The sequence below is a fragment of the Melanerpes formicivorus genome, unplaced genomic scaffold, assembly GCF_026170545.1.
Source record: "Melanerpes formicivorus ecotype bairdi unplaced genomic scaffold, bMelFor1.0.p_v2 SCAF_2, whole genome shotgun sequence".
Classification (NCBI taxonomy): domain Eukaryota; kingdom Metazoa; phylum Chordata; class Aves; order Piciformes; family Picidae; genus Melanerpes; species Melanerpes formicivorus.
Window position 1 is genome coordinate 15,529,599 of NW_027142354.1, and position 26,433 is coordinate 15,556,031.

Consider the following 26,433-nt stretch of genomic DNA (forward strand, 5'->3'; position numbering starts at 1 on the left):
TATTTACAGTAACTGGATGCCAGGAAGAAATTCTTCACTACAAAGGTGGTGAGATTCTGGAATGGATTGTCCAGACAGGTTTTGGATTCCCCTTCCCTAGAGATTTTCAAGGCCAGGTTGAATGGGGCCTTGAGCTACCTGGTCTGGGTGAGAGGCATCTCTGCCCATGGCAGGGAGGTTGGATTAGATGATCTCAAAAGGTCTCTTCCAGCCTAGGCCATTCTATGATGATTCTATGATACCCTGCCTCTGGGTTTAGCAGTACAGGCAAGCTTATTCCAATGCCTAGGCATGTGTCCAGGCTGATTAATTTAATAGGAAAGAGCCTGGGAAGCCTTTATTGGCCAAAAGATGGAAAAGGAGAATTTCCCTCTGCTCACCGTGTCTTTCTGTTGCTGGAGCCAGAATCTTGGCTGTAGCTCACTGTAGGCTCCCCTACAGAGAGCTCTCAGCACAGGAGAGATGTGTGTGGTTTGAATCAAAATCAATTAACTTTTTAAAATAAGGAACTATTGGTATTTTTCCATTTTTTAAAACAAAAGATATAAAACAGTCTATAAAGCAGTCAGGTAATTAATCCGAGAGCCTTTGAGCCGGTTGTGTAGGCATCAGTGGACTGCATGGCACTTTTCAAAGCTAAGCTATTAATTTATGGCATAGCATGTTGATCAACAGTATGTGGCAAATATACAAGAAACAAACATTTTTATTAAAGGCTTCCAATGCACATGGAGAAGTTGTGTAATAATATGCCACTTACTGCAAAGCATTATCAATGAACATTCAAGCCTTCTGGGAAAACAAGGAACTTCACTTATTTTTACTCATGTTCTGGTAATAAAATTTGGTTGCTCATATCCTTAGGCCATCAAGGCTTTAACGACATTACTACTGCTTAAAATATTTACTGTTATGTCACTCAATTAATTATTGGACTGTAGAAACCAAAATGTCTCTAACATTATTAGACTGTTGATAAATCATATTCATTTTGGCTGTGAGCTTCATTCCACTCTAAATACAGAAGAAACAAAGGTTTGAATTAATTTTGTAATTTCTGTGAAAGCTGATCAACTTCTGACTAGTCATGAAATTATGACTTTAATATTTCTTAAGACTTCGAATAGCCATTGGGTGGTGTTGGATGATAGGTTGGACGCGATGATCTTGGAGGTCTCTTCCAACCTGGTCTGGTCTGGTCTGGTCTATTCTATTCTATTCTATTCTATTCTATTCTATTCTATTCTACTCTATTCTATTCTATTCTATTCTATTCTATTCTATTCTATTCTATTCTATTCTATTCTATTCTATTCTATTCTATTCTATTCTACTCTATTCTATTCTACTCCTATTCTATTCTATTCTATTCTATTCTATTCTATTCTATTCTATTCTAATGTACTTCAGTTTTGTGAGGTTGCTGTATGTGAGCATGGCAGACTGCTACATGTTAATGATGTTGCATGATTGTTCATGTGCATTTCTGGTGTATTCTACACTCTTCTTGTTCACCAAATAACACGCCTGTGGAGTGCAAAACAATGTGCCAGATATTTCTGAGTGCCTATCTTATGCCACTTAAAAGTGAGATGTAAAACCTCTTAGAATGGTGATGACTGTATGACTATGAGGACATCCTGCTAACTAAATGAAATGACAGAAAAATGGAATTTTCAACAGAAAATGAAAAAAAGTAATATATATATATTTTACTATATAAATATATATAAAATGTGCATATATAAAAATACATGCATAAACATCTATTTAGCTGCAACATAAGTGATGAAACTCAAATATTACTTTAATTTACAACTTGCAAATATTTGGCCTTCAGTCTTTATTATGCAGTCCATGGCAGAGACAAACAATTTCACATTAAAAGCACATTGTTACATCGATTTAAACACTGAAAATAAAAATGTATTTTGCCTGCAGAAATAAAAAGAAAAAAACCCAACCAAACCTTCTCTATATAGTTCTATTATACAATACACTTAAATTCATCAAAGTACATTTTCTCCCGGTTAACTATTGATGATTTACTTACAAAGCAAGTAACAAATAAGGGCTAGAAAATACAATTGCACCACAAATTATCTACACAGGTATTTCCATTTTTCACACTAGAAAACAGTTAAGATGGCATTTACTTCAGTACAATGGCTCTTTCAGAAACCTTAATATGTTTTAGCAGTTAATACAAAAAGGGAGATGAAGACAGTATTATATTAGTTAGTATTAGAAAAACAAACATGTTCTAGGTTCCCGTTAACCTTATTGGGTGAAAGAAATAAAAAGAAGTCTACCAAAAGGTGTCTTTTTTTTTTTTTTTAATGGTCTACTGCATTAACTGCTCCAAGAACTTTGCACAGGGATTGTCTGTGACTTACAAATTCCAAATTTTGCTGACAGGGAAGCTGAAACTACTTGAAAGAGAAGCCATAATCAGCCCATGCCAGCTTTGACAGGCTTATAGCTACATGTTTATACACATGGGAATTTACGTTAAATACAGTCTGTACTGTTCTGGGGATCATTTGATAATCAATAACCACATGGAACACTTTCATATACTCACCTCTTTTAGAAGTGATCTCATTGTTTTGCTTTTAAAGTCTATTTTTAATGTAAGAAACAATAGCAGAAAGTGAAGCTTGGAGGGTTTTCTCTGTTAAGTTTTCCCTTTGAAACTGTGGAACAGACAGTTCTTGTAAGAGAAGACCTCTTGAACTGCAAGTGTCTTGCTCTAGATCATCTTGTGAACCTTAACACAACACCAGCCTGCACAGAAAACATCTACAAATAAATTTTAAGAGTACTCAACAATATTACAACTCGATTTCCCATCATTAAAAGATCACCTTTATTTTTCGAACTATAGTTGCCTAGTCTTTCAATTTTTGTTTCAACACCACTGTAACTTGTCATGATCATGTCAGATTGTTACAGGAACAGCAGCTATGTTTAAGATTAGTGCACATATTCCTTACTGAAACATGACTGTTTTCAACACTGGAGCTTAGTAAGCGCCCATATCTTTTGGCTCTGCTTGCTGTTAAGTTTCATGCTTCTGTTGTATGCAATGGAGAAGTGCTGCAGAAGCAATTTTTACGGACTGGAAAAGTAGGCACTTTCCTCTGTGTATTTTGGAGGGAAAATGTATCCTACATATTCCCACAGCACACTGCCCAGACACACTGTGGCACTGGTGCACAGTTGCTTTCAGAGCTATGCGGCAGGAGACCCTGTCACGGCAGTGGAGTGGTTTCAGCTTCCTGAAGTTCCAACTGAAAGGAAAGAAATTGCAAACACAATGAACAATTATTTGATTTCTTCCCACCCACAAATTTGTATACATGTTTGCATATGTGATGGTTATTTTTTTTATATGGGGACTTTACTTCTCATTTGCAGCTACTGTCCTCCATACAGACCAGAATAGAATAGAATAGATTAGAATTGAATTAAATGTGCAGCCCAGAGCAAGGTAAGGCTGCACCTGTCACATAAAGCCACAAAGGCAGAGGAAATGATCATAGGAAAGCTTCATGTCTGACTTTCAAAGAAAATCTGCTTACTCCAGTGTCCTGAAAGTCTTGCAGCCCTTTTTACTGCCCTGCAAATGCTGTCCTGCAGTGTTAGAACCTGTTGTAAACAGGGTAGGTGACACCGCAAATAAAGGATTTATCATACGGAAAATAGAATGCCTGATCAGATGAAGCCTGATCAAGACAAGAGAGGGAACTTGCTCCTCTCAAAGTAATAACAAATAGATGAGGATTTTGGGGCAGGGAGAAGACAAGTGTATTTTCTAACTGGCTTGATTTCCAAGTATGTTCAGCAAGAGTGGAGGCTGTCAGGACTTCTGATTTGGAGACAAATTTCTCCAAGGCTAGAAAACAACACAAATGTTTGTCCAATTAAACACGATGTACTTAGGGACCACCTTTGTTCTGTATCGGGAATATTTCTCATCTCCTTTTGGCCAGAAACTGACCTGATCCTAAATGTGAAAAATCCCTGTCCTTTGGAGAAGTCCAGATTCAGAAATTAATTTGGAAGTCTATATTCACTTACCTTTATTAATTAGATAAAAGAGAAGCATTTGTTATTTTTTTTTAACCAATGAACTTTTTCTGAAATCAATACTTTATTACTGAAATATGCTATTATTTACAAAGGACATATGCCCATTTTCTAAAATTACATGGAAAGGCCATTCTCAATACAGGTAGATGTGAATCTTCCAAGGTTTGGAGCTATGGAATCTGCCCAGCCTTTGTCATGTTTCTGCATAGGACTCGCCACCATTCCCCATGTTTGCAATCTGTCATACAGCAACGGGAAAATGAAAATATAAGAAAATTCTTTATTTATTTAATTAAAGTGAAACCAGCTTCCAACTTTTCCATGTTTCAACTTAAAAGAAGTTCTTCTTTAATCCAATATCCTTTTTATTTCTATATGTGGTGGCCAGACCAAGAAATAAGGGCAAAGCTTTCAGGGCTGAGCACAAATATCAGAGCTTGTGGTTACTGAACATATCTGAGACCTCATTTTCAACATATTTGGATTTGGAGGATTTGCAGCTTCTGTTATGGCATTTATGCACTTCAGTGGTTAAGGAGAAAGCACCAAAAGCTAAAAATTTGGAAAACATTTACATAGAATGACTAAATAGTCCTGAAAATACGTCTATATATAATTTGCTTAGTTGCTTGGATATTTAGGTGAGGCTCCTATAAAAAATTAAATGGGTCACTAAGAAACTGACTGAACCAAACTGAATTTCTCAAATGTATTGAAAAAAATACCTCTGCTGGTATTTGGTCATTACTGTTGTCTACCAATACTGGGTCATACAGAGAAAAGTTCAAAGTAACTTTGAAGCAGTTTTACTTTGCAAGCAATTTCCCCAGGATTCCACCACTCCTACTCTCCTTTAAACTCTTTAGGCAAATCACAGAATCAGAGTCACAGAATGTTAGGAGCTGGAAAGCACCTCAAAAGATCATCTAGTCCAACTCCCCTGCCAGAGCAGGATCACCTACACCAGATCACACAGGAATGCAACCAGGTGGGGTTTGAATCTCCAGAGAGGGAGACTCCACAAATCTCCTGGGCAGCCTGTTCCAGTGTTCCATCACCCTCACAAGGAATTTTTTTTTTTCATGTTTACATGGCACTTCCTATGCCTCAACTTTTATCCATTGCCCCTTGTCCTGTCATTGGGCATCACTGAGAAGAGTCTGATTCCATCCTCTTGGCACTCACCCTTTACATATTTATAAACATTGAAGTGTCCACCCCTTAAGTCTCCTCTTCTCCAAACTAAAAAGCCCCAGCTCCCTCAGTATCTCCTCTTAAGGAAGATGTTCCACTCCCCTAATCTTCTTTGTAGCTCTGTGCTGAACTCTTCCAAGCAGTTCCCTGTCCTTGAACTGAGGGGCCCAGAAATGCACACAACATTCCAGATGTGGCCTCAATGGGACAAAGTAGTACACATTTAAAAGATTGCATACAACTCTGGAAATTAAAGTGAGAAAAGCCTTTAAACTCACTTTAGAACAAACATAACCCATGCGAATAAAACAAAAATCAAACTCTTAATCTAGATCTTTTTAGTAATGTCAAAAAGCCTTTTAGAGTAGGCCAATGTCCAGTATCAATGTAGAACAATACGAATATTTATGCTGCTTCCTGTTACTGCTTTTCCAGTGATAGAAAACACAGCTGTTCCTTCTACCACTAAATGCTTATTTTCAAGTGCCTTAAGTGTGTGAGGCCCTAAGATGTCGAGGGATCGAGCGCTTGCATTTCTCATAAACTTTAGCAGGACTGAAGAATTCTCACTTGGCAAAAAAGCAACTTGTAGAACAACTGTTACTTTGCAAATGATGTGATGTCTGCAGGAAGACTACACAGCCTTGCAATTAGGATTTGTATCAAATGCTCTCCAAGGGTTTGTCTAAACAAGGGCTTGTTAGTATACTTATATCAACACCGGCTCAACTTTCCTGTACAGAACACACTTACCTGTGAAAAGAATGCTCTGCCAACAGAATTCACAAGGTCTTACTGTAAGCAAACAGTGGTTGGTTTGAGGGATAATATATACATTTTTTTTTCTCTCAGGGCAAAAGCTAGATTTACCCTAAGGTTTTCTCTATGGAAAAAATAATAGTACTAATTAAAAACATAATTAGATGTTACACTTGCAAGTATTGTTCCAGAGAATCTTTTTAATATAGATTAATCCTACAACCTTGTCTGTCATTCTGATAGTAGCAGACAACAAAAATATTGTTTCTTACAGAAATGTTTGCTGGAAGAAAAAAAATCAATCAAGTTTAATATTCAGGTTTGAACATGGCTTGTTGTGAATTTATTCTACAGACACTGTGGAAAGTGAAATACAGCACCCGATAGCTGGTGTGCTGTACTCCAGGGACTGCAGCAGTGAGAAGGCTCAGATCTGCATCCAGCGAGAACAGATGGCAGGAATGAACCAGTGGCAGAAGCTGCCAAAGCACGGACTGTAGGGATGATGGTGAGGGAAGTGAAATGTAGCCCACTTTCCAGACCATGAAAAAAGAACTATCCACACATCTATGAAGGGGAGAGCCAATGGCTAGTTCCTAGAAAAAAATACCAAAGTAGTCAAAGCTGGGTAGTCAAACAACTTATAGCTCTACAGGGACCTTTTTGGTCCATGCATACTGGCTCTTTGCTTCGGTGTCCGTCCTTAACTGCCTCACTTGGACCTCATTCCTGATGTTCTCCTTACACCTCTAGAGTCTTCCCCTCATATCTCTTTCCTTTCATTTCTCTTTACATGTGCTTTCTTTCTTCTTAACTAATAATTTCATCACTATTCCCTAAATGGGAAAAAAACAAACCAAATCAACCAACAAACCCACCAAAAAAACCCCAACAACCAACCACCAACATGAATGAACCTACCTATGAGACTAGCATCCTCCTTAGTGCCATTAAAATGCTCACTTGCTTGATTCATCCCTGCCTCAGCTGGCTCTATCCCTTGTCAGTGTAAGTTGAAAGATCTTTTAGGGAAGGATCATATTCTGCTCTGTGTTTGCTCCGTGCTCAGGGAAATAGACTTGATTTCACACAGACTCTGGGCAGTTTGACTTGAATCTTTGCAAAGGATAGAAGTTAAAAAAGCTATAGGCCTCCTTAAAAATAATAAAAAGATTCATAATGAAATGTAGAAAATATGTGCATGCACACCCCATTGTAAACAGTGGGAACTGTACTAGATACGGATACAATGCTGTTGTCAGACACACGCACAAAACTGACTCCACCAAGGCTTAAAAATGCATTATTAACAGCTGAATCTGTCTAATAAATTTTCACTACATCTAGTAGATACTACATGTATATACATTCATATGTATGTACAGGTGCGTGCCTATGCCGGGTTTGGCAGTTCTACTCCACCACCGAAGTGTGCACAAGACCGAGCAGGTGCTAACTGATTTTTCAGTCCACAGTTGGGCATCTGTGAATCCCATGCCGGTGAATGACACCACTAACTGCAGATGCTTAACAATGCTTCTCCCTTTAGCCCTTCTTCATTTAGCCTGCTCTCTCTTTTCCGGTGCAGTTTCTATTTTGCCTGTTTGGGGATTGTAATGTTCAGATTTGGGATTTCTGGCAGCATCTGAGTGGCATATATACAACTGCTTTCACAAGAAATCACTGACTTCTGCGCCTCAAGGAAGGAGGCAGCTAGCTTGTGGCTCGAGTGGCAGCAGCGAGAAACTGATGCAGGAGCAACCTAAGTATACTGCTAAAATGTGATACAGTAAAGAATGAACTAGATTTGTATATTCTTCTTTTTAATGAGTTGCAGAGATGACTTAAGCTTTTTCTAGTGCTTGTGAAGTGCTTGAGTTACTGTCATGAACGTTACGAGTTGCTTTCTTGTTTTGCTTGATCACTGAGGGAAGAAGATAGAGAATTCTAGGGAATCACAGAAGCGCTGATGCTGAACATGTAAAAAAGAGTTTGCACAAACTAAGCAAAAATAGACTGAATTAAAAAAAATAGATCTGATTCTCTTGGTATTTGCTGTGCCATAAAATCCCTACTTCTCAAAGGGTTTTTTCTGCATGGGCAAAGCATACCTTAAATGGCAAAATGGCACAATGATCCTTAACATGCATGTATATATATATTTTTATATATATAGAAATATATACATCTCAAGACCCACCTTAGCCAACACAGATAATTATCTGATACAAGAACTGCATGTAGACAAGCCTTTGTCTACTTCTTGCCTATCTTTAAAGACAAACAACGCTAAGTAGTCCATCTTTGTACATCAATCAGAAGTGTATGAGCAGTTTCCTCTTTTCTTTTATTAACTGTTGCAATGAGAGAAGGAGACATCTATATTCTGTCCCACTCCTGTTCCCATCAGTGGACAAAGAGTATGAGTAAAGAAATTTGTGATTAATCTCCAACCAGTTCTAAAGCAGTCACCTATTATAAACATGCTGCTAATGAAACAGTTTTGTATGCTTTGTAAATGCATACATGTTGTACCCAGTCATGCAAAGTACCCTTCAAAGCCCTCAGCTTCCGAGCATCAAGGAGAGAACTAGCACCATGCAGGACTGGGGGCTATGTGTATGCACATACTAGTTTCAAATCTAACCCTGAAAGTGTTTAGACCTTCGAATAGCTACAAATCAGTATACACTGTAACTTCAGAATACATGTCATCTCCAAGCGGGAGGCCTGGATCCAGAGATGACATCTCCACTGCTAGTCATACCTGGTGGTTAGTCCTGTCCACAGTGTTGGCAGTGGAAGCATGGTCACGAGTGTTTTGTCGGACTCGAGTGGAGTTTTGCTGCTCAATGGTTGAGGAAGTGGGGATGCAGAACTCTCTGAAACACCTTTTGAAATTCTCATCTAGAAATGCATAAAGGACTGGATTAAGACAGCTATTTGTGTACCCTAGAGCAATACAGAAGTGCCATGAGACAGTCTGGAAAGTAGTTTCAGGGATGTTGACCAGGGCTTTAACAATCACATAAATGTGGATGGGAGTCCAGCAGACAATAAACACTGCCACCACTACAAGAACCATCCTAGTGATTCTCCGCAGGTTCCTGTCCTTCTCTTTGGAGCCAGATAACATGCGAACACTCTTCAGGCGTAAAATCATCAGCCCATAGCACACAGTAATTATCAGGACTGGCATGATGAAGGCAAAGATGAACACACAGATTTTCAGGAGGTTCTCCCAGTACCATGCAGGGTGGGAGAATGTAAGTGTGCAGTCAATAGAGCCTGGAGAAAAAGGGAAAAAGCAAAGAAGAGCAAGCAGGTCAGTTTTCAATTTGATTTTCTCTAAACCTTTCTTTTTTGCTAAATATCATAGGCAAGTGTACGAAGATTTACAAAGTAAACAGGTAAAAGGGAGCCATCTGTGACCTGTCATCAGCACAAACACTGATAGTACACAGTGCTGCAAAACATGGATGAAGCATGAATTAGAAAAATAAGAACAAGGTAGGGTGTTCTTTTCTGCTTTTTATTGCTTGGATTTGCATATACATTGGGTGACAAATAGAGCTGAATTGTCGTAAGTGCTTAAACTTTGAGTCACTTTCACTTTCCTCACAAAATATGGCGAAAAGAAGGATAGCTTAACTGATGTACCTTCTGAGTCTGAGCATTTCAGTGTAGTGGGAAAGACAGTGACATGACAGTAACTGCAGTAGAGGGTTTGGATTTATATTGAGATGCTGTCACTTTATGCAAGGTCTTTGAGCACCAGTGATCCAGAATATGCTTTCTGCTCTGTATCACATCTTGTCAGACTAGGTGTAGACTATCTGTGACTGCCAACTTCACTTGGAATGTTCTGGGTAAAGCACAGCTTTCTGTGCTGTATGACAGAGCATAAACACCCCACAGCAGAAGACAGTCAGCCACACAGATGCTTTTCCAAACTACAGTAGCTGTGTGGAGCGGTGAGACTTGCACGAATGCACTGAAGTAGCTGAAACTGCCTGTTGTAAAAGACAGATTATGTGCAGTGCCATGCCCAGTCAAGTGCAGCCAGATGCAAAATTGTTGGGAGTGGTCCATTTGCACTGATACCTGATTCATACAGATGGGAGGTCAGATGATAATTTAATGCCTCTATAATAAAGTGAAACAATGCAGAAAGCAGTTTAAACATTGAAATAATTGATTTAGCAATGGAAGACAGACTTACCATGCCTGTATTTAGTAGTTGCCATGAACATAACCGGCAGGCCAATGGCAGAAGAAAGAATCCAGTTGCAGACATTGACAATTTTGGCATTTCTGGGGGTACGGAAATCAAGGGCTTTAACTGGGTGGCACACGGCTACATAGCGATCCACACTCATGGTGCAGAGTGTAAAGATACTGGTAAACATATTGTAGTAGTCTATGGATATAACAATCTTACACAGGATGGTACCAAATGGCCATGTTCCCATCAAGTAATTCACACTCTGGAATGGCAGAGTACTTGTTGCTAGGGCATCTGCCAATGCAAGATTAAAAATATAGATATTGGTGGCAGTCTTCATTTTCGTGTACCTAGGAAAAAAAATCAGGAAAGCATGTGAATGACCACAGCTGGCAACATTAAACAAAATTGAGTCTAGGGCACCATCTATAAGAAACTTCTGTGAAATAATGTGCTAGATACTGCCAAAGATCATCTTTTCTGCTTTTAATCATATGCCTTTGCTATGGTTTATCTACAGTTTTTACAGTAGCTAAAGGGTGTACAAAAGATTAATTGTGCAGAGAGAAGGATAGATGTAGAAGAAATATTATAGATGCTAAAGAATTGAGAAGCTGAAAAAAAACCATCACATTTTGTACATATCATTCTACTAAATGGATAGATTTTCTGTATCTGCTCCTGTCAAGTATCAGATACATGGTTTGTAGAAACAGAGAACTCATTTGTAGGTTGTGGAGTAGTAATGATATAATTCCCCAGGGATTAAGTACCTAGAGGAATATAATTATCAAATCCATTGTCTAAAAATTCAGGCTTTTAGACTTTCTTATTTGTTTATAATTACAGGAACTCTAAATTGAATTTGTAACAATGGTTACTACATTGTATCACTAATCTTAGTGTCCAATATAAGCTGGACAGATGTTCTTTCAATTAAATGAGAAGAGAGATGCTATCAGCCATACAAATTCAATGTATAAATCAAACCAGCACTTCAGGTGGATGCTGCAGCCCTGTTTCTTGAGGTAGGAATGGTTGCTCTGATCAGCTGTGCTCATTTTGGCAGAGCAGTCTTCAACCTCCATTATACCCTCTTCTTACTAACTTTGTGCTGCTAGCACTTCTTGAATTTTGAATATGTCACACTTTAATCACAGCTGAGCAGGGGGAGCTTTTTATATTTTAATTTGTATTTGCATTGCTAAAGGAAGATTAGAAAATCCTCCCTGGTTTCATCAAACTTCTGAAGAGCCCTTCACTGTTTCAAGTCTACTGTGTCAGCTGAGTAGCACTTTAAGATCCATTTTTTATGAAGATGCTATACTTTTGCAATGCTACAACGGATGTTTCAATCCATGTAATATTCCTGGTCTCGCTGTCCTGATTGCTGCTGAGGTTGCTGCACACTGTGGCTACCTGCCTTTTGGCAGGGTTAGATGGCTTGTTCTTTTGATAAAACCTCCTTCTCTTTCTACAAAGTAACAAGAACAGTGTTTGATTAAACATTTTATAATTTAGTAATTGATCTGCAAGAGGAATAGCTCCCTTGAAAAGATCTGTCTGGAAACCCACTGGGGACAACAAAGTGTAAAATACACTAATGTTCTTTTTTCTCTCCAACTTATTTTTTCAGACCATGAGTCAAGTGCAAAAATACCAACAACCTGGTAATAGAGCTGTGTAGGAAAAATACATATGGAACTTTTTTCCTAGGGTCTGAGAAAGCACTGAATGAATCTAGGTAACTTTTATAATGAACATTTGAAGAACTATCTAGCTCTTTGTTCTCTCATTTTCTAGCACCATGCACAAGAAGCCATTAAAACTGGAATTTCAACTAAAGGTAATTTAAAAAAGATGTTCAAATAGATCCACTGACTTCTGTCTTAAGAAAGTATGACCTGAGTATGATACTTCCAAATTTTAAGTAAAACCTACATTCTGAAGGTACCCTAAAAACTTTTCTTACAGAAACACTCTATTTATCCAGCAAGACTGTAACAACTAGAAAGGGGTAGATGCAGCAAGCATCCATTATTTAGAAAAAAAATGTACACAATTGCAGTGTGGGAGAGATGCACAATAAGCTCCAACTGTAAAACCAGGAGAAAATGTTTTCTGGGCAATTTACTGGAGAATCTTGCAGAAAATAAAAACAGCAATATTTTTATATTGACCTTACTATTACCCAGAATGAAAATGTTATACCAAGCCCTCTTTTTGCCATGTCCCCTGTTGTTTATCAAAAATGGCTATTCCATAGGTGTAGCCAAGGGCTGGCTAAGGTTACACCTGGAGACCTGATGTGGAGGTTTGAACATGTTGTGAGTAGACATAACCATTTTGCTTCAGTCACAGAATCACATAATGGTAGGGCTTGGAAGGGACCTCTGGAGATCATCTAGTCCAACCTTCCCGCTACTGAGGGTTCATTTGGAGCAGGCTGCCCAGGAACATCACAGTATCACAGTATAATTTAGGTTGGAAAGAACCTCGAGGATCATCGAGTCCAACCTATCAACACAGACCCCATGACTAGACCATGGCACCAAGTGCCACGTCCAATCCCCTCTTGAACGCCTCCAGGGATGGTGACTCAACCACCTCCCTGGGCAGCCTGTTCCAATGACGAATGACTCGCTCGGTGAAGAATTTCCTCCTCACCTTGAGTCTAAACCTCCCCTGGCGCAGCTTGAGACTGTGTCCCCTTGTTCTGGTGCTGGTTGCCTGGGAGAAGAGGCCAACCCCTTCCTGGCTACAACCACCTTTCAGGTAGTTGTAGAGGGCAATGAGGTCACCCCTGAGTCTCCTCTTCTCCAGGCTAAACAATCCCAGCTCCCCCAGCCTCTCCTCATAGGGCTTGTGTTCAAGACCTCTCACCAGCCTTGTTGCCCTTCTCTGGGCACGTTCAAGTGTTTCGATGTCCTTCTTAAACTGAGGGGCCCAGAACTGGACACAGTACTCAAGGTATGGCCTAACCAAAGCAGAGTACAGGGGCACAATGACCTCCCTGCTCCTGCTGGCCACACTATTCCTAATGCAGGCCAGGATGCCATTGGCCCTCCTGGCCACCTGGGCACACTGCTGGCTCATATTCAGGTGGCTGTCAATCAGCACCCCCAGGTCCCTCTCTGTTTGGGAGCTCTCCAGCCACTCCAACCCCAGCCTGTAGCTCTGCATGGGATTGCCGTAGCCAAAGTGCAGCACTCGGCACTTGGACTTGTTGAATGCCATCCCATTGGACTCTACCCATCTGTCCAGTCGGTCGAGGTCCCTCTGCAGAGCCTTTCTACCCTCTAACTGACTAACATCTGTCCCTAACATGGTGTCATCTGCAAACTTGCTGATGACTAACTAATGAGTTTTGAAAGTCTCCAGAAGAGGCTACGCAACCTGACTGGAAGGCCTGCTCCAGTGCTTCATCACCCTCACATCTCCTGTGTTCTAGTCTGTGCCCATTGCCCATTGTCCTATCTCTGGGCACCACTGACAAGAGCCTGGGCTCATCCTCTTGACATCTACCCTCTAGATATTCATAAGCATTTGTAAGATCTCCTCTCAGTTTTTTCCAGCCAGAACAGCCCCAAGTCTTTCAGCCTCTCCTCATAAGACAGATGCTCCAGTCCCCTAAATCTTCTTTGTAGCCCTCCATTGGACTCTATCCAGTCTGTCTGTCTTGAGCCCATAACTGGAGATGATACTCCAGATGGGGCCTCACTAGGGCAGAATGAGAGGAGAATCTCCCCCAACCTGCTGTTCAGAGTCTTCCTAATCACTCCAGGATATCATTGACCTTCTTGGCCAGAGCACACTGCTGGCTCATTTGTTGCTCACTGGGACTCCCAGATCCTTCTCCACAGAGCTGCTTTCCAGCAGGTCAATCCCTAACCTATACTGGTGCATAGAGTTACAGTGGCCCTTGATGAACTACATTAGTTTCCCCTCAACTCTCCACTCTGATCCACTCAGGCAGCAACAGCAGTAAATAGGTTGGATGCAGTGATCTTGAAGGTCTCTTCCAAGCTGGTCTGGTCTGGTCTGGTCTGGTCTGGTCTGGTCTGGTCTGGTCTATTCTATTCTATTCTATTCTATTCTATTCTATTCTATTCTATTCTATTCTATTCTATTCTATTCTATTCTATTCTAAAGAGGAAGTGGCTCTCAATTCTGCACAGACAAGAAAAGGTGATGAGAATCCTGTATGCTTCACCCCAGGTTGCTGATGCCTATTCAGCCCTGAGGTGACTGCCCTATCCTTATGGACGGACAAGAAAGCATGTTTAGGTATGCTGCTGCCATCATATGTTATAAATACAACAGCCAGTAAGTGAGTGACTCTCAGGTTAGCATGCTAGAGTATGGGTAAAGAAAAGCTCTGAATTAATGGAATAAACTTTCTCCACTGGAACCGGCATGGGCTTTATCCCACTTAAATGCTACACTTTTTTTCAGTTTTTCTATCTTGATTTTGTTTCCAGTTTAAGCTTAAAAGTTCTTGGACTTATAGTTTAATGGTCTCTTGTAGGCTATTGATAAAGGATTTTGCTTGGTGTGCTCTATAATCCTTGTATTTCTAATCATGCTGGTTTTACAACGAAGGGAAGCAGAGCTTTTGTGGTGATAGAATGTATTTACCTCCACAATTGCCTAATCAACAAAAGCCTACTGAAATTCACAATATTCTTTTCAGTAAATTACATGGGATTTGGATGTTTCTCTGTATTATGTCAAGGTTTTACAAAGGGCTTATTTCCAAAAGGTACATTTTGCTAAACATGTATTTTTATAAATAAGTAGATTATCACTGTCTCCAGGATTGTATTTTTTTTTTTTTGGTACAAAGAAATAAATACTGAAGCAATTGATTAGCAGCAATTTGAACAACATGAAAAATAACAGTCCCTCAAAATGGAGCTCTTCAAAGCCTTGATCTTAGCTGTTATTGAATCTTTTGCTGAGGTATCAGTCTGCCTGTTTCAAGAAGCAGCACAAGTTATTTCCACCTTCCAGACAGATGTGTATGTGATGAGATTTCTGTACCTTTAGAGGGACTGGCTTTTATATGTAATTAAATCATAGGATAACTGTATGACTTCTAGTACCAAAAGTAGTATTATCTTTCAACAAATACCGTTTTCACACTTTCATTCAAGGCCACTAAAGAATCTAAACATGAACAGACACATAAAGAAAGAATTGTAAACGCAAACCCTTGAAAACCTCAATGCTGACAGACTGCATTGAAATCTTAGCATCTAAACCATTAACTGTATCAAATTTTGCATGACTGTGCATGGTTGAAAGTGAAGACAGAAATTGGCTTCAAGCAACATTATTTTTACATCTCTGCAATGAAAGATTATTTAGAGCTACATGATCCAATTTGTTGATATTTATCTCAATACCCTTCCTGATACTCCTGATACCTCGCTACCTATGCCCTTTCTATCTCCTCCACTATAAACACAGATATAAAATATTAATCTAATATTTATGAAGCATTTTTTAAGTTGGTAGTAATAGATGATAGATTAGAATTACAACACTAGTGTCTGTCTAATCCTGTAGATAAACTCAGCCTTGCCTTGTCTTCTATCCAGCAAAGATTTAAAATATAGTTAAGTTTCAAGATCCAAGTTGTACAGGTCCACTCAACTAGGATTTACTTAGAATGAGAAAAATAAGAATCCTACTCTCATAGCCACTAATTTCCTAGCATTCAAGAATAAACAGAAAGCCTTGAAATGACTCTTCAACTAGCAGCCCATGGGCTACTTGTTTGCAAATCAAATAAAAAGTTGACCAAACTAACCTATAGAGACCCTCAGCTTTACTGCACAAAGCATAACAGCACACTGAGCAGGAGCCATGATCATCTTGCCTTTTACTTCAGCCATGCAACAAGAGAGATGTGCGCAAGACAACAAAAATTTAAGATTCTTTTAAGTCTCTATGGCTCAAAAGTAAAGAATAGATAACATTAAGACTATATACTTTCTTAAAAAAACACCAAGACAACCCCTTCTTTTTGTTTGTATCACAGTTGATCTAAGCTTAATAGACACAGCTGCTATGCAGCTGATCTTGTTCCTGTTGCTTCTTGGACAAGCTGGTTTACATCCATGAGGATTGTTCAAATACAATCTCCTCCAGAACCTTCAGACTTTATGTACCAGATGACTTTTATAGCACCTTTGTACCACTAGGCCAGTGCAAAGAAACCACAGAGGCAAGCCACATTTAGACCAAGGAGTATATAGCAATACATACCATTACGAGTGGATTTGAAAACTGCTCCTACCTGAGTAACAACAATGAGGAGAAAAGCAGAAGCAGTCTTTTGCACTTAGGAAATGCGCTGGACAATGATTGGTAATAACAAGTTTCAGCATAAAAAGACATGCAAGCTTTTGTCCGCAGAATGCTAATTTGGAGACAAAGACCGTTTCAATTGATTTATGTTTAAGTTCAATGGAAAATATATGGGAAAAAAAAAAGAATTACAGGAGATTCACTGCAGAAAGCAGTCATTCATGCAAATGGTTTGGCTGCTGAAAGAAACAACAGGCAGCAATAAGGTCTGGCATACAGACAATCTGTCTTAACTCTTGTTGAGGCTGCTGATTAGGTTAGTGTTTTGAATTCATGTTCTTCTTGCACAAATTACTTGTTAAGCAAATGAAGAATCATTATATGCATATGTTGGATTAGTTGAGGTCTCCATTGGGTGGAAAGATTAAACCACGAAGTATGCCTAGTGAGCCAATTTAAATGAACATTTATTTCCATGGCTCTTCCAGTGCATCATGCATATACAACTCGAAAACAGTACGGAAGAGGGTGTATTTTGTGTGCTGTCCCGAGTTGTTGGGTACTTTCAGTTTTCACTGAGCCCTTAAAGCTTTGACTAGAGGTCATGTCATATTCAGAACTGTCTGGTAAAACCCTCAAAAATGTCTTCTGTCTGCCAATCCAATTAGTATGTTTGACACAGAAATGAAGTCTCTCAGCTAGCCATGTTGTGGAAAGTACCTCTGAGCTAAAGGGTCTGAAATAACAGACAGCTATCTTACTATTTTTTTTCTTCTTTGTGTGAGTGGGTCTCTATAGAGTGAAAGACCTGTATTGTACCTTAGCCCCAGCTGTGATGTGCTATGGCAGACACAAAACCTGTTAAAGTTTTGAGGTCATATACAGTCTGGATGAGCCTAACCTACCTGTCTGGGAAGTATATGACTTAATCAGCTTGAAGATGTAGTCTTTGATTTTTCTATTCGTGAGTACTTCAGAATGCTTATGCCTTAAGCCATTAAATTCAAGCTCTGACTACAAGCCCAATAAATTTGTGCAGAACTCTTACATGTTATTAGGCAGTCAGACCACTAAGATTGGAGGTGCCATACTGTGGTTAACAATCTACTCATCATTTTGATTTATGGTCTTCTGAAGAGATCATATACAAGAATGCTACTTAAAAAGAATAAGCCCACAGAGAAAACAACAAACAACAAATTGAAAAATCCTCTCCAGCAGGCGCAACACTGCAGCAGAAAATGTTCACACAATGGAATTGTGCAATCTGCAGCACATTCACTTCCTGTGCTGATCCCGACTTTGGAGGTAAAAGATGAACAAAATGTGAAGGAAGAAAGTTTTCAGTGCAATTAAGAAAGGCAGAGGAAGTGGTGTTTCTCCTGTTAAAGCCTTCTGACTCCCAGCATGGCTCTACCTAGTCAACACTGTGACCATTGACAGTGGTTTAATTAGAGAGATGAAAAATCATACAAATGTCAGCATCACTTCAGGTGTCTAGATGTGACATAATAAGAGAATGTATTAGATCTAAAAGCACTAGGTATAGTTATTTGACATCCTTTATCAGGAGCACAGGAAGGCCTTCATATACATTATGCTGAAGCAGCCTTCTCCTCCCTTCTCACACACTGACATGGGGATGTCCATATTCTAAGAGTTTGAATGTATGTGCTGAATGTGGACCAGATAACTGCTGGACTGTAGTTGCTTCAGCTGCTATCTCTTTCCTCCCCAATACTTTGTTTTCCTACTGCAGAGTTCTTTTTTCACTTTACTCTCTTCCACACCACAAATTAAATTAAGCCAGTAGTATGTAGACTCCACGTGACAAAGATAAGGGTTGTGTCCAAAATGGGGGCTCTGAGGGAGGTACTGAGATGATCATCTTATGAGAAGGATTTAGGTAATTGCTTCTTGGATGGTTTTTCTATAGAGGCAGCACATGTCAGGGCTGGAGGTTAGCAATGTACAAGAGGAAATTAACTTCTGCTCCCTGTTTCCCCTTAGGGGAAACACTTCTCTCAGCTGGGATTGCTCCATACAACACAAGGAGGAGATGCTCCATTTTACACATTTTTTTGTTTTGAAGTTTTACTCCTGATCTGAGACAGAAGATCTTATAGCTGATAATTGAACACTTCTCAAGAAAAAGGTGCAAAAAATATGCTATTTCATGTTCACAGTTATTTGATTAACTATAGTCTGTCATCTCTACCTTTTTTTTCATCATGCAAATTAAAAGGGCAACATAAATAAATTTTAGAAGTGTTTAACATTAAATGGATGAAAAGAATGCTTCTCTGCACAGCTGGGCTAAGTTGTAGAACACCTTGCTACTGAACAACATTAATAGCCAACTTCCAGAACAGAGCAGGGGCTTTGAAAGATAATGATTGCACTCCCACTTATAATACCATAAACCCAAACTTCATGCTATAAATCAAACAAGACATAGAAGGTTATAGAAAGAACTTCATTTGAGATCAGCCTAACCACAGGAATTCCAAAAACAGTTGGGTTTGCATTTTCAAAACATGTGAGCATGTTTGTATTTTGAAAAGGATCATCAAGGACTGACAAAATGTCTTTTTACTTGGAATCATAATGAAAATAAACAATTCAAAAAATGTGCCTGTAAATCAGTATCTCTGTAACTTCCATCTTGGAACACCTAAGCTTAAAAGTAAGCAGCTTAGAATCTTTAGAATTGTTTCAGAATTCTGAAATGCTGCTTTAGGGAACATTTGTTTCCTTAGCTTTGTTTAGAAGTGGTAATATTTGTGATCTTTTATTTCCAACCTTATTTTTGATTCTGATTTTTTTGGGACCACTGCACAGTAGAAATGTCCACAAGAAACCATTGAATAAATGGTGATGCAAACTGCAGCTCAGAAAGTCTCTCTGCTGGCTAACAGATTCTTAGAAGGATTCTCACACGGTGATGCCACTATTATTTCCACTCTTTCACTAAACACAAGCTGCTGGCTATGGCTGGAAACAAGGATAGTAAGCTAGACTATGATGGTCTTACATCATGTTGTTTGAGATTTTTGTAAATATGCCACCTTTTGATCTAGACAATTTATAAATGGTTATCAACAGTGTTGAATAAAAAGCTCTGATGATTTGAAAAATGACTGTAAATAAAAATGAAACAGAGCAGTATTTCATGACTGTTAGCTTATTAGCTCATGAGTCATTAGCTTGCTAACAATTACATAACATAAACAATAGTGCTTACAACATTTTCCAATTTCTTTCTACTAAAGCCACAAAAAGTTGGAATAATTTAACTTATTTTTATAAGGGAATAATAAAAAATAAACCAGAAAGTGTTTAACATTATTTTTCATGCAAGCCATTACCAAAATGAAACTCCAGGAAAAATACAGTGGGATCAAACCAGCTTTTTCAAGAGAAATACAGTGTGAGGGATGTTTTCTGCCCAGAAATGCCTAGTGGTAGCTTCCAGCAGAGCAGAGATGTCTGCCCTCCTTTATGGTCACCTCTGCTTCCTCGAGGAGATAGGATTTGCCCCTGGATTTCAGGCTAAATTATTTTTGGTCAAATTTTGACCACATTCATATAAATTTAATTGTTTTTTTAAAAGATAATATAAAGATATACATGATGTTCTATCTATTTCCCTTGATCATGGGGGAAGAAGGGGTGCTGTTTGCTAGACATTTACCCACTAGTGGAGGCTGGTAAACTCCTATCAGAAACAGCATGCAAACAGGGACACCTGCTTTTCTGTAATGCAGGTGCTGAGCGTGACCCCCTCGTTATGCTGGTCGAGCAGTTCTGTTTCTGTGCTCTTCCTGCCCAACCTCTCTCCCTCAGTTCTGTCCCCAGATATTCACTGACTTGTGCTGGTGAGTAGTGTCAACTCAGAATCAACATGACTGTTTAAGGCTACCGTGGCCTTAGTTATAGCTCTTATCAATGAGGTGGAATGTATTCGCACATACAGCGCCATCCAAATACAGAGAAGTTCACACAGCTGTGGACAGGAAACAAAAGAATTAATTTTATATATTTCTGGTTTCTAAGTTCCCTGACCTATGCTTCTTCAAGAAATGCTATAGGCCTTCTTTTACACTGCATTCATAGCTCCATGTCCCACTACAAAAAATAACCTGTTTTATATAAAAACTTGCTTCTCTTCAGCCAGTTCCAAGCACATAATTTACTGTTTGTTTCTCTAAGCAGACTCTCTCTGCTTCATATATTATGACCTCTTTCCAAAGCCCCCACTTGCCCTTTTCTGTGCACAAGTGGGAGAATATTTATTATTTTGGTGGTATCAATTCTTTCTACAATTGAAATTTTACCCCAAATTCCATTCAATTTCACCCCAAATTCCATTCTACTTACTAAAAGACTTTTCCTGATGTACAAGTGAGCTGAAGTAAGCAGAGCTTTCAGTACTGTATACAGTCTTTCCTAAGGAGATGCTTCAGCCACAGCTTTTTCTTTTTTTTTTTTTCAAAACACAATTAAGAGGCTATTTTGAGAAAGACAGAAATCTCTTTGTTTCACAGAGAACTTATTTCCTGGATTTAATTTTTTTTAAACCAGGATAATAATTTACTCTAATGAAATAGGACATTTCCTTCCTCCTGTGAAGGCTCATGGAGAACCTGAGTCCCCTTTGTTTATGCTATGTGTCAAAATTAATAGCAAAGCAATTAAGGAATCACTCTTGACTTAAGTCACTTAAGCAGCTGTGGGTGGAATTACAGTTCTCTCAGGGTACTTGGCATCACGGTGGTCTAGGACCTCAGAGAGTTACTCCTCTCTTCTATACCACCGAAGCTAAAAAGATTCTCATCTATGATCTATTACAGCTTCCAGCATGTTTCCTTAATCACAGGGCATATTCTTCTTCCTCTTCGAATGTGTGACTAATATCCCACTGAGTTGATGAGAAGCTGGAAAAGACTATGGATTACTGTGTAAATTAATTCAATACCACATGGTACTAATTGTACACTGTCTTCTTGTACTCTGCAGCAGCGAGAAGCAGCATTTGCTGTTGACACAGCCATAATAACTCTGTCTTCATCTCAGTAATTTACACTTATAGGAAGTACATGAGGAAAACAGATAATAAAAATTATCTACATATTTTTTCAGATGATGGGAAATTCATGGCTGGCAGTATGACATCTGACTATTACTGCTGAAGGCATTTTTTTGTACTTGACAAAGGAAAAGGTTCAGTGTTAGCAACAGGGAGTTCAGTCTCACACACCACAAATATAATATGTAAATATTAATTCAGGGATGAAAGTATATAGCTGAACAGGAATCATTTGGGAGAATGAGGAGAGTGGATGAGAATGTTTTAATTATAAAGTACTATGTATCAATTGGAAACCGTGGACCTGCTTTGCATAAAGAGCCTGATTTTCATATCAAAAATTACAATGCATTTCTAACTCCTTATTGGACACATCTGCTTTCTGATCATTGTTTATCCCAGCTGGGACAACAGGGTGGCACTGTGGACTGATAGGGACAGTTCCACATCAGGCAAACACTTGCACAGCTTTGGCTCCAAGCCCATGTTTCTGCTTCACGCAGAAAAGTTTTATGAATAATAATGTTTCTAAGAATAATATAATAATTATTACAAAAATGTTTCCAAAGAAGCATGAGATATTAGCATGCAGCACACTGAGTATGAAGTCATTGTTGCTTTCACTGGGGCTGGACTCCTAAGGACAGAGTCCCAAATATCACCTACCTCCCAACTCCTAGCATTTTCAAGGCACACTAGGTACCAATGTAACTTTAAGATCTCATTTCTAGTAAGCTCAGTTCTTCTTGAAATTAATACAAATGTCAGTGGTTTGTTCTTCTTGAGCAGATGTGGCATGAAAGGTAGATAAAGAAGGGGAGCTAGGCATGATGCCAAATTCAATCCAGTTACAAGATTTACTTCCTATCTGTAAGTGGATCCCAGGATACAAGAATGTGAGCACAGGCATTCAACATTTCATATATGCATACTGTGAATACTGTCATGTCAGTATGGCTGTCAAGGTCCGGAGACATTAGATGTCTCGGTCCAGAGACACAGTTCTTTTAAATATTCCCGTGTTGTGAAATTAAAGGCACAAACGAGGCCAAAGTATCAACAGCTAGACTATTTATTACATAAAGAAAGTGGACATAAGAAAGGAAGAGGGAGAAAATAGAGAAAGTGGACATAAGAAGGGAAGGGGGGAAAAGAGAGAGAGAGAGAGGGACGAGAGATAGAAGAGGAAAGGAATTATATTACCACACCCCTCATCCCCCCCAGGACAGTTAAAGTCTGTGGAGGAAAGGTGCTGCAGGAGATGTTTGGTTTGTAGAGAAACCGTGGTGAGGCTTTTGCTGGAGAACAGCTGTGGTCCTCTGGGGAGATGTTGGGTTGATACAGGAACAGTGCTGAGGCTCCTCTGGGCAGCCTGGGTCTGTAGAGAAAGGATGCTGAGGCTTGGCTGGAGCTGTGGTCCTCCGGGCAGCTTTTTTTCTCCGGAGCAGCATTGTCCCGGCTTCTCAGCGGCCTGGCCCGTCTCCTGTGTTTTCCGTCATCTCCGTTTTTCTCCCCGTTTTTCTCCTCTGTTTCTCTCCTCTGTTTCTCTCCTGTGTTTCTCTCTACAAACCAGTAGTTGCCAAGTCTTTTATACAGTTTTTTAGTCCTTAGGTATGTAGTCAAATATTGTCCCTCAGGAATTCCAGTGGCAGGAAATCTGTGTGTTTAGGCAAGACCCTGGCTGGAGGAGGGGGGAATCTCCGTCTACCCTGTCTCCATCCAGACAAAGCTCAGGAAACAGGTGGTGATTATCTTGCCCTAAAGGTGTGATGGCTGGGTCCTTGGGTCCATTGTTGTAGTCCCGTGTTATCACGATGCAATCACAAGCTGATTTGCATCCAGGATTGGTGGACAGGATTCTTTCCACCTTCTTTCCAGTGGCTCTGCTATCACTTTTATCTTTGTTGACTCACATAGAGAGAGACAAACTTATTAGACCCTCACAATGGCTTGCAACGGGAAATAAATCAAAAAGTTCCCTATTGCTCCTCAGATATACTAAACCTCTAGAGAAGTACAGGAATAAAATAAATTTTTATGTTGCTTAAAAAATGAATCCTTATTCAACCATTAACATGTAGACTCTTCTTCACCCCAAGCTGGTAAACAGCTGCATGATATTAATTTGGAAGGAGCTCTGTCATATCAAAAGCTGTTCTTGCACAGGACACCTGTGTTTGGTCCTGCCTGTGCCACAGAATTTCTGTACGGTTTTGCAAAACTATTACATTTTGTGTTTTCCTCTGTAAAATGAAGATGTGTTTCTACTTTCTCCTGGTGCTTCCAGCTTTTGTTCCTAAGATGCAATCTTGTGGAAAAATGCTCTCTTTAGGTAGAAAACTAAATGTAAGTGCCTTATGCAATTTGGTTTTGTGGTGCAAGTGTAATTCAATTAATTAATGTAAAAATATGAACCCAGATTGGGTTATACCCACTATAAATACACAATTGTAGGGACAACCTGTGGCATGCTCCTGCGCTGACAGCTCTCCTGGCTCTGTTACATTGTGCATCTGTTTTTCTCCCAGAGGAATGCATTCAATGCTACTCAGCCGATTGCAGTCATGCCCCTGTTCTGAAGCCTTTCTGCAGCTGTATCTTCACAGCTGAAGCTCAGACTGAGCAAAAGCAGAGGGCAGTAGAGAATCTCCCTAGCTCTGTGCATCTACAACACAGCCTCTGAAGTATGGTTAAACTCACCAGGCTTCTGAGCTGCTATAGTTTGAACCACTGATTCCTGTTACTTGCATTCTGATTAGCTCTAAGAGCTGAACAGGCTTTGCGGTGACATTCTCAATGCATGGTGAAAGAATCATCTTCCACCAAACCACAGCACCCTACTTTACTTCTACCCTCACTTCTGGCTTTTTGTAGCTCACACTGTTTGGGCTACACCAAACATGAAGCTACCCTGGTGTGGCTGGCCTGCAATTGATGCTGAGTGCTGGCCTCTGCTCCTGCCTACCAGCCCCCTGTCGCAGTGGCACCCATGCCCGACAGGAACTGCTTGGGAAACACCGCATTCAAAAGAAAAAGGGACACTTTCTAGACGTGGGGAAACTGGAAATGCTTGAGCTGCCCCTGCAGGGACAACCCCTGCAGGAAAACCCGCAGGCTAGCAGAGCTTGACGGGAGCTCACTTTGGAAATGACGATCAGCCACTAAGGAAGGGCAACTCGGTCAATTCCGTCTTGTTGCGTCCTGCCCGGCCGCTGCCGGGAGGTGGCAGTGTTTCGCCGCCGAAGCCTCCGCCCGCTGCCCGGCGGGCACAGCAGTCAGCCGAATCCCGTTCTCGCCCCTTTTCCACAGATTTACGGGCATTGGGATTTCTTGGGTGTGAAAGTCCCACTTGTGGTGACCCGTAAAAGCCCGGATGGTCTTGCGTGTGGAAAAAGCAGCGAAGTGCAGCACAGCTGGGGAGCAAGGATTACGGATAGCGGCCGTGATCCTGCCGTAGTGATGCACGTGTATGTATATATATATATACAAACGTGTATGAATATAAACATATAAATGAAGACTTAAGGCAGACGAGATCTAAACCCGGCCAGTGGGATGCGTTTGGACGCGATGCCATTTATATGTTGCATGTCCGTTGGGAGAGGAGGGAGCAATGCCGCGTGTAAGTACGCCGATGTGCGCGTGCAAGCCGGTACGCTCCCAGGCTGCAGGGAAATTCCCTTTAAATCCTCCCTCCTCAGTGGACAGGTGCGAGATTCAGACCCGTTGGCCAGAGCAGCTGGTAGAGGTGCTGCAGCGCGCAGCGTCTGCAGAGCCCCCCCGGACCCACAGCGGCGCTGACAGTCTGCCCATCTCCGCCAGCCCTCACGGCCCCTCCTCAGGTTCCTCTTCCCCTATCAGCCGCCCCGACGCCTTCTCAAAAGACTTCTCCCCTTCCCCGAGGCGGCAGGAACCGCTCCGCACCCCGTGTAGCCTTTTGCGCGCCGCCAGCTGGAGACTGACCGCAGCATCCCCCGTCGGGACGCCTGTCCACGGCCTGCTGCCCGCAGCGGAGCGTTTGCCCCGACGGCAGCGGCGTTGGAAGGAGCTGCGGGGCAGGGCAGGGCGGGGCAGGGCGGCACTCACCTGACGATGACATACATGACCAAGAAGTTGCCGAAGAGCCCCACGACGCACACCACGGAATAAAGGGCCATGATGGCGATGGCCGTGACCACGGAGGGGCCGCCGCCTGTAGACGCGCAGGGCCCGCCGCCACCCGCGGTCCCGTTGGCGCCGCCGCAGGGCTCGGAGCGGTTCCAGCCCACCGCTGCCGCCGCCGAGGCGTTGCCCCAGGCGCCGGGCGGCGCGGCCGTGCAGAGCGAAGCGGCGGAGCGACAAGCGGTGGCAGAAGTGTTGGTGACGAAGGGGACCTCCAGGGCGCCGGCGAGGAGCGGCGCGGAGCCGTTGCCCAGCAGGTAGGCGACAGCCATGGCGTGCAGCGGCGTCAGCGCGGCCGCCCGTTCTCGGTAGCCGAAGGATGCCCGGCGCGGGGCTGGTGCGGGGCGCTGCTGCCAAAGGGCGCGGTGCGGGGAAGGCGGCAGCGCCCGCCCGCCCCGACGGCGCGCCCCGCCGCTGGGTACGAGCACATGTGTGCGGCGGGCGGGGCGGGTAGGGGAGGAGGGGCATGCGGCGGCGAGAGCTACAGAAGGCGGCAGGGAGGCGGTGCTTCCACCCTCCGCTCCCGCCTGGTTTGGTGGGGTACGGGTAGCCTTCGGGGGGGTGAGCGGAGTCCCCGCTGGGGCGCAGCTGGTGC

General features: G+C 41.2%; 2 protein-coding genes across 2 annotated transcripts in view; one reads left to right on the top strand and one right to left on the bottom strand.

Annotated features, from left to right (window-relative positions):
* Positions 1–1,804: 1,804 nt before the first annotated feature.
* Positions 1,805–26,110, bottom strand: OPRM1 (opioid receptor mu 1). The gene is made up of 4 exons (XM_068151636.1): positions 25,764–26,110; positions 10,271–10,623; positions 8,816–9,336; positions 1,805–3,293 (listed from the first exon to the last, which is right to left on the bottom strand). The coding sequence occupies exons 1-4, from the start codon at positions 26,108–26,110 to the stop codon at positions 3,255–3,257; spliced, it is 1,260 nt and encodes a 419-aa protein (XP_068007737.1). The 3' UTR covers positions 1,805–3,254.
* RGS17 (regulator of G protein signaling 17) overlaps positions 25,951–26,433 on the top strand; it is a 463,053-nt gene continuing 462,570 nt past the window's right edge. Inside the window, exon 1 of the mRNA XM_068151678.1 lies at positions 25,951–26,095. The gene's annotated coding sequence lies outside the window, so the exon portion shown is untranslated. The remainder of the gene's footprint in view (positions 26,096–26,433) is intronic.